Source organism: Myripristis murdjan, chromosome 10 (assembly GCF_902150065.1).
Source record: "Myripristis murdjan chromosome 10, fMyrMur1.1, whole genome shotgun sequence".
NCBI lineage: Eukaryota > Metazoa > Chordata > Actinopteri > Holocentriformes > Holocentridae > Myripristis > Myripristis murdjan.
Window position 1 is genome coordinate 30818446 of NC_043989.1, and position 18055 is coordinate 30836500.

The 18055-nt window shown below is 40.9% G+C and overlaps 2 protein-coding genes across 3 annotated transcripts; both read right to left on the reverse strand.

Annotated features, from left to right (window-relative positions):
* Nucleotides 1-1153: 1153 nt before the first annotated feature.
* LOC115366552 (microsomal glutathione S-transferase 2-like) lies at nt 1154-17648 on the reverse strand. 2 transcript variants are annotated; one of them, XM_030062059.1, is made up of 6 exons: nt 17578-17648; nt 17160-17307; nt 16505-16604; nt 16045-16197; nt 15757-15874; nt 1154-1325 (listed from the first exon to the last, which is right to left on the reverse strand). In XM_030062059.1, the coding sequence occupies exons 2-5, from the start codon at nt 17218-17220 to the stop codon at nt 15766-15768; spliced, it is 423 nt and encodes a 140-aa protein (XP_029917919.1). In that variant the 5' UTR covers nt 17221-17307; nt 17578-17648; the 3' UTR covers nt 1154-1325; nt 15757-15765. The 2 variants fall into 2 exon arrangements, with proteins under 2 accessions (XP_029917919.1, XP_029917917.1); XM_030062057.1 differs by lacking the exon at nt 1154-1325 and having other exon boundaries at nt 15675-15874; nt 17578-17640.
* Nucleotides 1579-2360, reverse strand: LOC115366300 (microsomal glutathione S-transferase 2-like). Its single transcript, XM_030061653.1, has 2 exons — nt 2248-2360; nt 1579-1682 (listed from the first exon to the last, which is right to left on the reverse strand). The coding sequence occupies exons 1-2, from the start codon at nt 2306-2308 to the stop codon at nt 1579-1581; spliced, it is 165 nt and encodes a 54-aa protein (XP_029917513.1). The 5' UTR covers nt 2309-2360.
* Nucleotides 17649-18055: the final 407 nt, after the last annotated feature.

The following is an 18055-nucleotide window of genomic DNA, read 5'->3' on the forward strand; positions in this document are numbered from 1 at the left end:
GAATCCACCGTTGTGATACTGTCAAAATCTAAATGATCAGTTATATTTACACTACTTTCAAGTTGTAGAAACGAAATGTCATCCGACTCCTCTGACTATGAGTGAAATGCAGCCTGAGAACACAACAAATATGCACAAAAAAACCCACTAACATTGTAGGTGCATACAGAGGTGACACAAGACTAAAAGATTTGGTGAGGTTCATCAAATTTTTGGTGTGTTTCTGAATTGGACAGCAGACATGGATGTTAATTCAAAAAGACTTTGGGTCATCCATGTTCCATTGTGTAATACTAGTGTCACACTAGGCTGATTACTCAACATTGTCTATGTATACTGATGTGTTAACAGGAAGAACTGGCTCAAATGGTCTACCGGGGACACATGGATAATTTAGTGTCTGTTATTGCCAATGAAAGTCTAACAAAAGCCTCATATTTGTTACTTTGAAAGATACATTTGTCAATCACATTTACATTGGAAAAACATGTTCAAAATTAAGTATAACTTTTCATAAAAGTCCAAAAACAAAACAAAACCAAAAAAAAAAAAAAAAAAAAAAAAAACGGATCTAATTTTATGACTTAAGTTAAAAGTTAAGTTAAAAAAGCTCAGAAACGGCTGTATTTCTTAAGGAAACTTAAGAAAGCAAAATTCCCACGCCAAGTTCTTGTCAGCTTCTACAAAGGAGCGATTGAAAGCATCCTGACTGGAAACATCACAAACTGGCATGGGATGTGCACGGCCCAGGACAGGAAGACTCTGCAACGAGTGATTAAAACTGCCCAAAACATCATTGGCACCCATCTACCAAGCATCAGTGATATCGGGGAGGTGAGGTGCCTGCACAGAGCCAAAAGGATCCTAAAAGACAACACCCACCCCAGCCACAGCCTGTTCACCCTGCTGCCATCAGGCAAAAGATACAGAAGTATTCGCTGCCGTACCACCAGACTACAGAGCAGCTTCTTCCCTCAGGCTGTGAGACTACTAAATGCACCATCTGCACTCCTCCATGTTTAATAATTTTATTTTCTATACAATCAATTAATCAATCAAGAGGGAACCACACTTTAATTTTATTATTCAACCTGTTGTATAATGACAAATAAACTTCCTTGTATCCTTGTATCCTTGTATCCTTGACTTAAGCTTGAAAAACTTTTGGTTTTCTAATTCAGTGCATATACAGCACGTTTACAGTTGAGCAGTCATTGTGCATTTGTGATTGCAGCTGTACAGCAAGTGTGTTTTGAGAAAACCTCCCATTCTGCAGGTATGCTGTATGTACTTGGTTGTAGGTGTGTGTGCATAGCTTGATGAACCTGGAAACACAGGCCACAGCACACACACACACACACACACACACACACACACAGTCAACCAGGATGTTAGCGCATCTTCATTTGGATTCAACTATTCTGAAGCCAAAGCTATCAAGTCAAATGTCTGCCACTTTTGCCTCAGTTTTGCAGCAGGTCCATTGTTACAATCCCCTCCATTGTCACCAGCTGTATACAGCCTGGCAGACCAACACATCAGTCCACCGCCAAATGTCTCTTTTGGTGTCATGCTGTCTTACTGTGCTCGGAAAGTTCTCTCAAACTCTGGCGGTCCAGTGACGATGGGCGGCATGATCTTATGGGCGATTCTGGATTTTCCGACTTGCCTGGCCAGGTAGCCTGAGAGGGGACAATGGCTTAGTAGTGACACCTTCTCATAAGAACGACTCAAGAACTCCATTCACAGTATTTGTGCAGTAGAACCATGTTTTTAGCCCTTCATACCTAAGATGGATAAACATTTTGGAACAACATTCATGAAGAACAGAACATTCTTGCAACATTCTTGGTAGAGAGGACAATAACAGTAAAATCAAACAATTCCTCTCACAGAAGCCTGGTAGTCTGTAGACCCTACTATCGGACAAACTACTAGAACAGGAGACTGAACTGTACTGTGTATTTTGTTTGCATTTTCTATAAACATTCTTTGCTCATTGGATCTCTGTATAAGATGGTGAGATTTTAACAGCAGTGAAACCACCTGATTAAGAATTAATTTAAAAAAAGGGACAAAAGGTATGTCAGCTGTTGCCACACTGTACAACCTCTGCCCCATGTTGGCACGACTCACCCAAAAAACCACCTCCCACACAGATAAGTCAACATGAGGCAAAGAGCAACTTGGTAAATAAGAAGTCTCCCTTCCTTTGCACTTGTAGTATGTAACACCTGAGGAGCTTACCCATTTGCAGGGCAGACAGAAGGGTCACTGCAGCCAGCAGAAGAGGGGACTCGGTTGCCATTGCAATGCTGAAAATACAGGATCTATTTCCTTCCTTGCTGTTTGTTCAAACTAGGATTTATGTAACAACTGGAATGCCGTGTGTGTCCTGAGGGAAATTAGGTGAGGCACAGCCCATCAACAAGCAAAGTCATGTCATATTACCCAAGCACGCCCACAGCAGGAGGAACAGTTTAGTTACTAAATAAACCAGAGAAAGACTGCACATCGCTTAATTTTAAGATTTTGAAGTAGAGACCGGATGAGAGCTGCTTTCCTGTCCTCTGCCCCATTAAACTCATCAACTATCCAGGTATGCATCTTAATTCATGTTTTACATTTTTACACAGTCAACATTTAGCAAACAGTTGTGTTGCACCTCAAGAATTCTTGCTCCTCTGCTTCACCATCCTCCTCTCCATCTTCATCTCCCACCTAGTCTCTCGTCTCTCTCTCTCTCTGTTGTGTGTGTGCTGTGTGAAGAGGTTCTACTGGAGGGATGGAGCTCCATTCTTCCATATGATCCTGTACATAGAGAGGGATATTATAGTAGGACTACAGTGCATAAAGGCATAAATGGCTGCTCCATATGAACAATATTAGTGTAACTAGGAGAACAACTGAATTTTTATTTATTTATTTATTTATTTTTATTACATGGATAGATTATCCAAACTCTACAAAAAATGTGTGATTCTCACTTTGGTATGTCCTTGTTGTAAGCAGTGACTAGCAGGACTTAACAGTTCAATTTCTCTCTGACCAACCAGTGGTCTGTAGCATTTCACATCACATTTTACCGTCTGCTCAGATCACCGGGAACTTCAGCAGAGGTTGTTCTGAAAATACTATCTGATACCAGATACTATCCCAAACCTTTGCCTAATTGAAAACCAAAAAAGCAGGAAGAGCTGAAGTGAGCAGAGTAGATACAGTGTAATGGAAAAGTTCCCCTATGACACTTTATTTTGTTTTGTCTTTTAATTTGTCACCTGTCTGTAGACCAGTCAATTGAGCCTTGAATACACAACTTAGATATAGTACAGCAGTCCTCTCCAGATTGTCTGGTGTGCTTCCTAGCCAAATCCATCCATGACACATAAAGTCCACACAAATATTCAGAACTGTCAAAATGACATTTTTATGTTCACATGACACAATCACTCATACCTTATCATGAGCTTGGTATATTTTTGATTTTTGATTTTGAGTTACTTTTATTAAAGCTGATGTAGCCTAATTAGTTTAATGCCAACTAACAACACATACACTGAACACTTAGTTTAGGCTATTAAAACACACATTAAGTCAGGCAAGGGTCATGTCACACACTTGTTTTGTGGCTGGTATACTCCTAACTTTAATGTTACTGTATGGTACTAAAACTAAAAGTTTAGTGTGCCTGCAGTGGACTTACTGTCATTGATAAATAAGCATTTCTTTGACCATTCACTGATTCTTGGGAATTTGGATAAAACAGGTTTTAATTTTGAAAAAAAAAAAAGTGTGTTAAATAACAAAATCTGAAGGTATATCATTATAGGCCAAGGTCTTGGCTGTTCAGCAATGTACCGGTGCAACCTCCTCATTTTGCATTTTTTTCATAAAATAGGTTTTTCCAGTTATTAGGCTACTTTGTTTTTGTCAACACCGTCACCGTAATGTTTTTTTTTTTTTTTTAATTTGAAAAACATACTTTTGTATTAAAGAGACTATTACTTTAATAACTCAACAGCACCAAAGAAACATATTGTAAGCATATTCATTTAAAACAAATATAATTGCCTCTGACGGTGGTGACACTAATCTGATGGTGGTGACAGTCACCTCATTAAAACATACATTTCCAAAATTTATACCACTCAAGTCAATGGCTTCTTGCTTAACAACTTAATTTAACTATTTGGTACAAAAAATAACAATCCTGAGCTCTGTTATAAGGATTTTTCAGACTTCAGTCATCACCGTCAGACAGAAAACCTGACGGTGTGGACGTCTGACGGTGGTGACAAAAACCTGCTCTTTCACATGATAAGCATGAGTTGTTCACATTAGCCAGCTTGTTTTCGCCCTGTTGCTACCTGCATCAGACCTCTTCTTAAAAAGTATACATTTATTCCATAATTTAATCTAATATTTTTTATACAAAAGTGATGGTGTTGACAACTTATGGTAGTGACAGTAGCAGTGTCCAAAAATATGAAGAGATTTAAGAGAAAATAGCAAACTTCCAGGAGACTGGGTGGTCTTGAAGCATGCAGTAGAGCTGAAGGTTTGAAAAGAGCTCCTCGGGAATGTAATTGACCTTGTAGTTTTTTTATTATTATTTTTTAAATATATATCTGACGGTGGTGACGAATATCTGGGACACATTTTGAGCAACCACAAAATAATAGTAAATATTGTTCAAAACCCATCGTTTGTAGTTTTTAATACATATTATGATGTACTCTTTCATGTGGTAAAGATATTATTCAATGAAATTATTACTTTATGTTGTTTTAATCAAGTTGAAGTCCTCCTATCCGAGGACAACTGGTTTTGTAGGCCATGGGCCCACATATAATCTAATTTTTATTAATTTGTATTAATATAAATTAATACAAATTAAAAATAAACCTATAAAAGAACCTTACAAATGTGCAAAGGACCCCCTGATTATGCCCTTGATTCTTTTTATTCATTAAAATGTTGTAAATTTCCAGCAGAAATAGCATTTTTCTCAGTGGGACGTGATTTATCCAAATTCTCAAGAATCAGTGCATTACTTTAAGGAGATTATATCACAAGCAACACTGTCACTCATGATGTGAACTTTCAAGAACATCACTTCTGTTTCTTGACACACCTGCCTGTCATTGGCTACATGACACACACACAGTGGTATTTAGGGTTTCTGTAATTTTGATTTCTGTGTTCTTTTTGTACTATGAGTGTATTTGGATGCTGGATATTTCTACAGTGCAGGTATGACTTTTACTTTAGCAGAAGATCAAAGTATGTCTTTCATCACTGGCCATGAAACTCACATTCATCTGTGTCTATAAACATTTACCTTTCAGTATAAAATTCTAAGCAATTTCAATTTGACTACAGAATTCCCAAATGTCCCTGAATGTCTCAGTGGTCACTAGCACAGCTGCCACTACATCCCAGCCTTTGCCTCAAACACCAAAGCAAGTCCCTAGCAATCACCCCAAACACCGTAGCAACCCCACAGCAACCATCCAGAACAGCATAGCAACTGTCTAGCAACACCTTAGCAACCATTAGGAACACAATAGCAACTGCCTAGCAACCACCAAGAACACCATAGCAACTGTCTAGCAACACCCCAGCAACCATTGGGAACACCATAGCAACCGCCTAGCAATGCCCTAGCAACCACAAAGAACACCATAGCAACCGCCTAGTAAGGCCCTAGCAACCACAAAGAACACCACAGCAACTGCCTAGCAGCACCTTATAAACCATCAGGAACACCATAGCAACTGCCTAGCAATGTCTTAGACACCAATAGGTACACCATAGCAACCGCCTTGCAACACCTTAGCAACCATCAGGAACTCCATAGGAACCGCTTAGCAATCACCCAGAATATCATAGCAACTATCTACACGATAGCAGCTGCCCACAGACATCATAGTGGCCACTGAAAGGATGATAAAAACTGCCTGGAAAATACCCGGCCCACAGTAACTGCCTTCAAGCCCTCTAACAAAACTACACAACCTACAAACGGCATAGGGCTGGCAGTTTACCACATGGCCACATGGTCAGCAACGGTGGCAAGCACATTTAAAGTTTCTTCAGATACTTAAGCTAAGTCTAGTTTAATTTTAAAATAGCTTAATTTGTATACTTTTAATATGAATACAAAGGCTTCACTATAGTAGGTTGTCTTTGTTATTTATCTGATGTATAAGAGATGTGGATTAAACAGCTCAACCAAACTCTAGTTACACTAAGTTTAAGTCTAAACTCATATAGTAGATATTTATTGATTGTCAAATAAATTACCCGACATGCAACTTTTAGCAACCAAGCTTAATTTCATCCACTAAGCCTATAGATGACATTTATAGGAAACGCCACTGCTCAGTCTACGAAATTTCCAGTAGATTACTAAGAGAGTGATTGGTCTGTTCTGATCAAAACAATATTTTGTAAAGTGCCTGCATTTTTTACATCCAGTTGGTATTATGCTTTTTTTTTTTTTAAGAAGTCTCAGTTTTTCAATAGTAAAATTGAGCCTTGTTAAATAGTTTCACTACTAAAAAGCTATTTGATTCAGAAAACAGCGATGATACAACCACACTACTGAGAAATGCCATTTAAGTTAAACTAGTAACGTCGCTACTTGTAACTCTGATGCAGGCTAAGTCAGAGACTTTGTTCTGATTAAATAATAATAATAATAATAATAATAATTAAAAAAAAAAACTTTATTAAGTAACTGTTTTTTCTACACCTGGTTGGTATTATTATGCTGTTTTTTGAAGAATGCTTACTTTTCACTGTTGCTACACTTAAAATTTCAAATAAGTGTGAAGCCATGTTCATATCATCTATTGTATCGCTAATGACGTATGTGGCATAAATATCAAGATATAAGATTTTGTCCATATCGTAACAGAAACAGAACTGTGGTTGAGGCAGTAACTGGTCAAGCAGTAGCTCAACAACTACTGAAATAAAGTATTTTAAGTCAGTGGTTCTCTGTGTCAGGGGACTCCTCTGTTTGTTTGTTTTTGTTTTCTGAGAACCACTGCTGTAGAGTAATGTCTTCATGGAAAGTATTCAAGGTAAAAATGAATGAACTCCAGCCAAGGAGAAACTCTAAAGTGACAGTTTGGATCAGGGAAGGAGTTAAAAACCAGACATGGTTGATGTATTACACTCACCTGGACCAGCAAACACTGCTATATGGGTAAGAATCTGAACTTTTCTTTTCAGTTTACATCCACAGCTTTTATTATGGCGTTTACTCTGCAACAACTTTCAGTCCTGTTGTAATGAAGCTCAAGAGACCATATGTCACAATATTTCAAAAGAATGGAGTAAATAGATTTCAGTGAGCATATTAATGGCTGGGTAAGGAATAGATATGGGGATTTTGAGTAAGTAAGTAGTTGAGGACTATTAGATAGAAAATGAGGGCTCGGGTATTTGTTTTAAAATGCAAAAGAGAAGAAATGTTCATGATTTTTAGACTTTCCTTTATTTATAGCACAATAAAAGTCATGCTTGCTTTTCTATCTTTTACATGGCAAGAAAAGATAACATTTTGCTGTTTAACAATTAAACAACAGCCCACATAAACAAAAATAACCAAACTAGCACCGCTGTGCCACCATATGCATATTAGCAACAAGGAGAGGTGAGCTCAGCAGAAGGCTGTAATGCCACCCTGTGGATTCAGGTGGAACTACCAGATTCAGGTGGGGGATTGAAATAAACATCACACAAAAAGGAAGGAAATTTGTGTTTGGTAGATTATTTCTTTATTGTAACAATGCTTCTTGGCAATAAACCTTATACCGTTGGAAAGCCTGTTTATTTCCCTTTTAAATGGTGCCACATTTGTAAGGAACATGCATGTGGGTTCCTTATTTGATGATTGATTTCGGTGCTATTGTAATGCTACAGACACTAATTTTTTATTTGGATTGTGTAATATGTCATGATGTTGTGACACTGTTTTGTAATGAAAGCTTTTGCATTGGGATTTTATTTGTTTAATTTAAAGATACATTTTCAACACATACATAACCATTACCTACAATGACCAGGCGTGCCAGTTTGTTTTGTCTGGATTGTCCCAGTTTCAAACTGGGTGGCCTGGGTCCTACCAAATAATTCTCCCAGTGATTCACGATTTATACTTGCAATTTAAACCAACCACATTATTATGTGTGCATGTTCGGTATGTAACATAAATACAGACCCCAAATAAAACGTTTTTGTGGGTTTTGGGAGACCAACCAGTTTGAGGTCTGCTGGGACGCTGTCCGTGGTGCTGAAAGCTGTTTGGTAGGTGACCTGGGAGCTGAAATGAATTGTCCCCCTTCACGATGAAAACACCTCTGATGCGTGCATTAGCGCGCATTACACTTACACGTGCGTGTGGGTGAGCTTACGGTGCACATAAAGGTGCCGGTTTGTGTGTGTGTGTGTGTGTGTGTGTGTGTGTGTGTGTGTGTGTCGACTTTGTCATGCTTGATCAATCTGGGCACTGTGCACTTGAAAAACCAAACATACACACACACGCACACACACACACACACACACACACACACACACACACACACACACACACACACACACACACACACACACACACGATTGCAACTGAACTTTTATCAAGTAAAGTTATTCCTTCACAAACTCATGGGGTTATCAACTAAATGTTGAAATCTCTCAACTGTTTTCTGTTGCTGATATTGAGCACATCTTACTAGCTACGGAAGGTGTGTTTTCTCCAGCCTTCAACTGACACACACACACACACACACACACACACACACACACGAAACTTTACATGACAAAACTGGGCTAAATTGACGTACAGTCGCAAAATAATGAGTTACCTTGTTGAAGTCAAAGTCAGTGAACTCTTGCAAAAATCTGTTGAGAAATCTGTTGTCGGCTCCTCGTCTGTCTGCCTCCAACAAAAACTACAACACATCAATGCAGAAAGAACGCAAAATGAAGCCCCGTCAGCAAAAACGAACGATTGTCTCTATTGATGAAACGCATTGGAAATGTCCGCAGCTGTGTTAAGGTAGCGCGTGTCACGTGACTCCATGTCACAATAGCATAGGCGATGACGTAGCGTGCATGTCTCGATGACGTAGGCAACAGAGTGTTTATAACTTCGTGCTGCACAGGCTTTGACTGAGAGTCTGTGTTGAAACTATCACAGGCTCCTCAACCCACACACACACACCCAACCAAACCCAACTCATCCAGGATGGCGAAACCGACAAAGGCAAACCCCAACCACAAAGCCCAACCTGGGCCTCCCGAGGACCGCAGCCCCCGGCACACAGTCATCGGGAGAGCCCATCTTAAACCTCAGGGGAACAACCACCCTGAGGGACACACAGCCACAAGGACGGCTGCCAAAAAGCAGACGTCCCTGGCTCGGACCGCCCAACCCGGTCCCAACAAAAAGCCTGCTGAACCAATGGGCCACATTGTCGTGCTCATTGATTCAAACGGCAAATACCTCCAGGAGACTCGGCTTTTTCCCGGTTACACGGTGAAGAAGCTGTGGTGTCCCCACATAAGATCAGCCTGGGACACACTGTCTGATCCCAGCCTTGGCTCACCAACTCACATCCTCATTCACACAGGCACAGATGACCTGGTGAAATGGAAGGATGGAGTTGCACCATACTTCAGAGGTCTCATGTCCAAGGCCCATCAAAAATTCCCTGCCTCTAAGATTGTGGTGTCCACTCTGTTACCAAGAACGGATGTGGACTCACAGGTCATTGAGAAGGTGAATCTGACCATCATGGCAGGTGGCAAAAAATTGCCAAATGTACATGTGGTCGGTCACCCCTCTCTGACCACAGAGCACCTGTTTGACAATATGCACCTTCACAGGAACGCTATTCCAGTGTTCGCAAAGGCGCTTAAAAACGCCACACTGGATAGAAGTTTTGTGAAGAAGATTGTTCTGGAAGAAAAGCAGAGCCAGGCTGCAGAGAAAAAGACCTCTCAGCAGGACCGCTCTTGCAAGGAGAGTCAGCCTGAAGTGAAAAAAATCACTCAGCAGGACAATCCCTGGAAGAAGCGTCAGGTTGCAGAGGCAAGCACCTCTCAGCAGGACAGTTCTTGCAAGGAGAGTCAGCCTGAAGTGAAAAAAATCACTCAGCAGGACAATCCCTGGAAGAAGCGTCAGGTTGCAGAGGCAAGCACCTCTCAGCAGGACAGTTCTTGCAAGGAGAGTCAGCCTGAGGTGAAAAAAATCACTCAGCAGGACAATCCCTGGAAGAAGAGTCAGGCTGCAGAGACAGACATCGCTCAGCAGGACAACAAGAGCGAGGCTGCAGTGGAAACCTGTGCTCAGCAGGACAATCTGTGCACCAACAGCCAAGCTGTGGAGGAAAAAACTGAAGAACTCCAGCTTGCGCTCAAGAGAACTCTGGATCTTGCAGATCAGCAGGCCGCCAAGATCAAGGCTTGTGAGGCAGAGATGGAGGCACTTCGTCAGGTAGTGAGTGAGCTCAAAGAAGCAATCCTCACGCAAAAGGCCACGGAGACCAGCGATGCACCCACTTCAAACGAAACCATCTCCAACCTGCAGCTTCAGATCACGGAGAAGGACCTGAGTGAGAGACGTGCTGTCCTCCAAGTCAAAGAGTTGGAGGATGCCCTGGAGCAGGAGAGACACAAGGTCCAGAGTATTGAGGACCAGCTCCAGGCTGTCCAACAGGTCCAGGTGGAGAGTGAGATGAGCCAGCTGCAGACCAACCTTGTCCAGATCCAGGAGGAGAAGACCTCCCTCCTCAAGGCCTCAGAAGACTTCAACCAGGCCATGGACAAGAAACAGCAAGAGTGGGCAGAGAAAGAAGCCAGAATGTTGGAGAAGATCACCGAGCTGGAGAAGATCACCGTGCTGGAGAAGAAGAAACGTCCCAGTGCCCCAAAAAGTTTCTGGAGGTGGATGACCCGACCCTTCAGAGCCTGCTTCACCTCTCATGACCATGACAAGGAGGAGAAGAAGAACAAGAAGATGGACGAGTCCAACAACTAATGGACTCACATCTGGGCTCACACACACACACACACACACACACACACACACACACACACACACACCACTGCATCAATTTCCAACCCCACTACCCCTAACACCATCACTTTTCCCTACCCTTTTCCCTGCACACACACACACACACACACACACACACACACCACTGCATCAATTTCCAACCCCACTACCCCTAACACCATCACTTTTCCCTACCCTTTTCCCTACTTAATTAAAAAAAAAAAAAAAAAAAAAAAAAAATTCAATACTGCCTATCAATTCTGTACAACTGGAAGCTCCACAACATTCAACTCTCAGTAACTGTATGGTTCAACTTAAATGCTGTTAAAGAACCAACATTTTTATTTATTTATTTATTTTGTTGAAACAGTGTGTTCATTTTTTTTTTTTTTTTTGAGAAACTGGTGTATACATACACTGCAGACAGGCTCCATCTATTTTTTGTTCTTCACAATTCCTACTTGTTGCCAGTAGAGGTCACCAACTACTAAGTATATCTTAAATTCTGTGATGATGTGCACAGTATTATGGTTTGTATAGTTTGTTTCCTGAATCAAATAGCTTTTTAGTAGCGAAACTGTTTTACTGATCAAATAGCGCGGTAGCGTCCACAGAAGCTACATTTTCACAGGCTTTTTTCAACCTTAAACGCAGCGGAACTTTTGCTGCTGTTTGACCTCAAAAAAAGGAAAACGATCTACAAAAAATCATTCATTCCATCTGCAGTCACAGCCCTCAACAGCTCAAAGGCTTAACTTGGAGCCGGTCCTTTCCCTTCTCCCTGCTTTTAAGAAATAGTGTGCTTGTGTGTTTGTGTGTGTCTTTTATTTATGAATACTGTGTGTGTGTGTGTGTGTGTGTGTGTGTGTGTGTGTGTGTGTGTGTGTGTGTGTGTGTGTGTGTGTGTGTGAGTGTATGTGTGTGTGTGTGTGTATACATTTAAGACTTTTTGAGCCTTGTCAAAGAAAAATTTCTGGCACCTTCTGGGTCAGACAATAAATTCTATCTATTCTATTCTATTCTATTCTAACCGGGAGCAGCGGACCTGTATGTGCAGCCGACAGACAGCCTTCTTTGTGACGTCATAATACCTGTCCGGACATGCGCTTGTCGCCGACACGCGGTCTTCTTTGTGATGTCACATACCTGTGCTAAGTGTCTGCTGCAGCGGGAAACGAGCACGCAGGTGATGAAGATGACAGAGGAGGAGGAAGATGACGATGTTGTAAGACATCTCTCTCTCTCTCTCTCTCTCTCTCTCTCTCTCTCTCTCTCTCTCTCTCTCTCTCTCTCTCTCTCTCTCTCTCTCTCACACACACACACACACACACACACACATCACATCATTTTTTGCCAAGCTGTTACTGTTGGGAGCAGGTTTCTTCTTTTGCTCCTGTGGTTTGAACCAACTTATTGAGTTTTAAAGTCATTTACACTTTGTCCTCCAAATGGGCTCGAATTTTAGTAGACATGCAAACACAGGTGTGCACACATACATACAAACACAAACACACACACACACACACACACACACACACACACACACACACACACACACACACACACTAACATATATACACACTTCTCCCACATTAGTATATCCACACCACCTGCTTTTTGGTATTATGTGAGGCATGTTGTGTGTTTTTGTTACCATGGTTTGTAGCAGTAAAAGCAGAGAGAGCTCGGTTTCATAAACTATTGAACTGGACATTTTTTTGACTGACAGTTTTATTGATCACTAAGATAGCAATGACTTGGAGTGAAGTTCGTTCAATGTTGAAAATAAAAAAATAAATAAATAAAAGAAAGAAAGCTTTGATGTAGTTAAGCTACATGTTGTCACTGTATTGTAGCTTAGCTTGCTACATTTCTCTGGTGGGGAGCTTCAGTGTAGTGAAGCTTCATTTAATGTACAGTAACTGGTAGCTTAGCTCACTACATTTTACAAGTAGCTTGCCCAACACTGATAAAATGTGACATGCGATATTGGCAGACATAAAATTAGATAACCAACATTTGAACACCTCTATTACTGTGACAAAAAGAAAACCTGAGCGTTATAGGCAGCAGGAAAGGAAACTTCATGGCACAGCAGTTTGATTGGATTGGATTACAGTACATTGTAGTACAGGTGGACCTAATGAGGTGGCCACTGAGTGTACATGGCCTTAATGTAACCCAGCGATGTTGTTTCCTATTAACCCCTATGACTAAATCTATAGGTAACTATAGATGTCAAAATGGCAACTTTAGATGATGATGGTGATTAATAATTTGATGAATAATTTAATAATTAAAATACTTGAACAGTAACTTTAAGTATCTTTCTTTTATTTCTATTTATTTCTTTCTTTTATTTTGCACTACATCCATGCACAAAATATGAAAAACGTGTGGAGAAGAATTGCTGTGTCAATTTTCAAAATGATCTGCCTTTTGTGTTTTTTCACAATTCCAGTTTGCAGTCAGAATTTGGACGCAATACACACTAATGGCGGAACTTTCGGAGAGGTAGCTAGAAATTAAGTTCCCTCTCAGTGACACAGAGATACACACGCGGTTCTGTATCTCTCCTTTTCTGTCTCAAGGGCCACTAGCACTGCAGCCAATGCATCCCAGCATTGACCCCAAACACCAATGTAAGTCCATAGCAATGACCCCAAACACCCTAGCAACCCCATAGCAACCACCCTAACTACCATAGCATCCACCTAGCAACACCTTAGCAACCACCCAAAACACCATAGAAATCATCAGGAACACCATAACAACACCCTAGCAACCACCCGGAACACCATAGCAACTGCCTAGCAACGCCCTAGCAACCACAAAGAACACCATAGCAACTGCCTAGCAGCACCTTAGCAACCATCAAGAGCACCATAGCAACCACCTAGGACATCATAGCTACACCTTAGTAATGCCTTGGCAACCATCAGGAACACCATAGCAACCACCTAGCAATGCCTTAGCAACCATTATGAACACTAAAGCAACCTCCTAGCAACCACCCAGGACGCCATAGCAACACTTTAGCAACCATCAGGAACACCATAGCAACTGCTTAGAAACCACCCAGAACATCATAGCAACTAACTAGCAATGCCTTGGCAACCGTCAGTAACGGTGGCAAGCACATTTAAAGTTTCTTCAGAATCTTTAGCAAAGTCTAGTTTGATTTGTAAGTTCACTGGTTGCAAAGCATCTGTGATGCTGCAGGGCCACCTGCTGCTAAGGCTAACTACTAGCTGCTACAACTGCCTCTATCGTTTAAAATCAATTGTATAGCACATTTTGAACATTAAAATGAAATGTAATGTGTGTTACACGAGAGAAAAAAAGGTAGCAAAATATTTATACATTTATTTAAAAAACACAAAACAAGGTGTAAAATCAGTAGCAAGTGGCAGGAACGTAATAAAATGTAGAAAAATGCCAATACTTTTAAGTTATCACTACTTGCAGCTACTATTAGCCTACTATTGCCCCTACTTCCATATACTGCTACACTATAGTATGTGACATTGGGTCAGTGTTGACAGGAGATATCACACTGACACTCATTTGGTGAGCACAAAACTATTAGCCTAATTGGTTCTGAATGCTCACATGTGACTTCTCGTTTTATGGCCTCCAAATTCATCTCTGACCGTTTTCAGGAGACACCAATTAGCCTACTCTCCATTTTCTCCACCGACAGATCAAGTGAGGACTCACTGAGGCTGAGGTATGTGAAGTGTCATACCTTGCCATGTCCGAATGACGCCCATGGTTTAAGGGGAAAGCTTCACTCAGGTATGGCGAAACAAGAGACTAATGAAAGTTTATTTATTTATTCAATCATTCATTCATTTAATCATTTACTGGTAGGCTCCAGTATCCTCTTTGCCTCATGAATTGTGGAGGTGTGTAGCAAAGGCAGTAAGCATAGCACGGAAACCACCGTTGTGATACTGTCAAAATCTAAATGATCAGTTATATTCACACTACTTTCAAGTTGTAGAAACGAAATGTCATCCGACTCCTCTGACTATGAGTGAAATGCAGCCACAACAAATATGCACAAAAAAACCCAACATTGTAGGTGCATACAGAGGTGACACAAGACTAAAAGATTTGGTGAGGTTCATCAAATTTTTGGTGTGTTTCTGAATTAGACAGCAGACATAGATGTTAATTCAAAAAGACTTTGGGTCATCCATGTTCCATTGTGTAATACTAGTGTCACACTAGGCTGATTACTCAACATAGTCTATGTATACTGATGTGTTAACAGGAAGAACTGGCTCAAATGGTCTACCGGGGACACATGGATAATTTAGTGTCTGTTATTGCCAATGAAACAGTCTAACAAAAGCCTCATATTTGTTACTTTGAAAGATACATTTGTCAATCACATTTACATTGGAAAAACACGTTCAAAATTAAGTATAACTTTACACAAAAGTCCAAAAACAAAACAAAACAACAACAACAACAAAAAAAATTGATCTAATTTTATGACTTAAGCTTGAAAAACTTTTGGTTTTGTAATTCAGTGCATATACAGCACGTTTACAGTTGAGCAGTCATTGTGCATTTGTGATTGCAGCTGTCCGGAAAGTGTGTTTTGAGAAAACCTCCCATTCTGCAGGTATGCTGTATGTACTTGGTTATAGGTGTGTGTGCATAGCTTGATGAACCGGCTATCTTCAGACGTGGACGTCAAAGTACTTGAGAAGTATCCCACGCAGTATCCCAATGAAACTCAGTAGAGATAGAAAGAACAGGACAGCCAAATTGAGGTAAAAACCAGGTATCCTGTGAACCAGAAAGCACCTTATCAAATTTTCTGGTGGTAGTAAGGCCTTATCCTAAACATGTGTCATTGCATTCTACCATACTGCAAACCACACTGTGTCTTTAACCTTTTTGGTTCAAAGAGTTCTGCAAACTCAGAAATGCCAAAACAACAGGACAAGTAAAATGACCTTTTCTTGGCAGACTTGACATATCCATTGAAATACATTTGCCGAGCGACCATGTACACCAGTCCTGCTCCAGCTGCTGTCACTTCATTGAAGAACGTCCCCGAGGTCCAGAGCAGCACCATGAAGACAGGGTAGAACTCCACACAGTTCTGACTGGAAACACAGGCCACAGCGCACACACACACACACACACACACACACACAGACACACACACACACACACACACACACACACACACACACACACACACACACAGTCAACCAGGATGTCAGAGTATCTTCATTTGGATTCAACTATTCTGTAGCCAAAGCTATCAAGTCAAATGTCTGCCACTTTTGCCTCAGGTTTGCAGCAGGTCCATTATTACAATCTCCTCCATTGTCACCAGCTGTATACAGCCTGGCAGACCAACACATCAGTCCACCGCCAAATGTCTCTTTTGGTGTCATGCTGTCTTACTGTGCTCGGAAAGTTCTCTCAAACTCTGGCGGTCCAGTGACGATGGGCGGCATGATCTTATGGGCGATTCTGGATTTTCCGACTTGCCTGGCCAGGTAGCCTGAGAGGGGACAATGGCTTAGTAGTGACACCTTCTCATAAGAACGACTCAAAAACTCCATTCACAGTATTTGTGCAGTAGAACCATGTTTTCAGCCCTTCATAACTAAGATGGATAAACGTTTTGGAACAACATTCATGAAGAACAGAACATTCTTGGTAGAGAGGACAATAACAGTAAAATCAAACAATTCCTCTCACAGAAGCCTGGCAGTCTGTAGACCCTACTATCGGACAAACTACTAGAACAGGAGACTGAACTGTACTGTGTATTTTGTTTGCATTTTCTATAAACATTCTTTGCTCATTGGATCTCTGTATACGATGGTGAGATTTTAACAGCAGTGAAACCACCTGATTAAGAATTAATTTAAAAAAAAGGGACAAAAGGTATGTCAGCTGTTGCCACACTGTACAACCTCTGCCCCATGTTGGCACGACTCACCCAAAAAACCACCTCCCACACAGATAAGTCAACATGAGGCAAAGAGCAACTTGGTAAATAAGAAGTCTCCCTTCCTTTGCACTTGTAGTATGTAACACCTGAGGAGCTTACCCATTTGCAGGGCAGACAGAAGGGTCACTGCAGCCAGCAGAAGAGGGGACTCGGTTGCCATTGCAATGCTGAAAATACAGGATCTATTTCCTTCCTTGCTGTTTGTTCAAACTAGGATTTACGTAACAACTGGAATGCCGTGTGTGTCCTGAGGGAAATTAGGTGAGGCACAGCCCATAGACAAGCAAAGTCATGTCATATTACCCAAGCACGCCCACAGCAGGAGGAACAGTTTAGTTACTAAATAAACCAGAGAAAGACTGCACATCGCTTAATTTTAAGATTATGAAGTAGAGACCGGATGAGAGCCGCTTTCCTGTCCTCTGCCCCATTAAACTCATCAACTATCCAGGTATGCATCTTAATTCATGTTTTACATTTTTACACAGTCAACATTTAGCAAACAGTTGTGTTGCACCTCAAGAATTCTTGTTCCTCTGCTTCACCATCCTCCTCTCCATCTTCATCTCCCACCTAGTCTCTCGTCTCTCTCTCTCTCTGTTGTGTGTGTGCTGTGTGAAGAGGTTCTACTGGAGGGATGGAGCTCCATTCTTCCATATGATCCTGTACATAGAGAGGGATATTATAGTAGGACTACAGTGCATAAAGGCATAAATGGCTGCTCCATATGAACAATATTAGTGTAACTAGGAGAACAACTGAATTTTTTATTTATTTATTTATTTATTTTTTTTTACATGGATAGATTATCCAAACTCTACAAAAAATGTGTGATTCTCCCTTTGGTATGTCCTTGTTCTAAGCAGTGACTAGCAGGACTTAACAGTTCAATTTCTCTCTGACCAACCAGTGGTCTGTAGCATTTCACATCACATTTTACCGTCTGCTCAGATCACTGGGAACTTCAGCAGAGGTTGTTCTGAAAATACTATCTG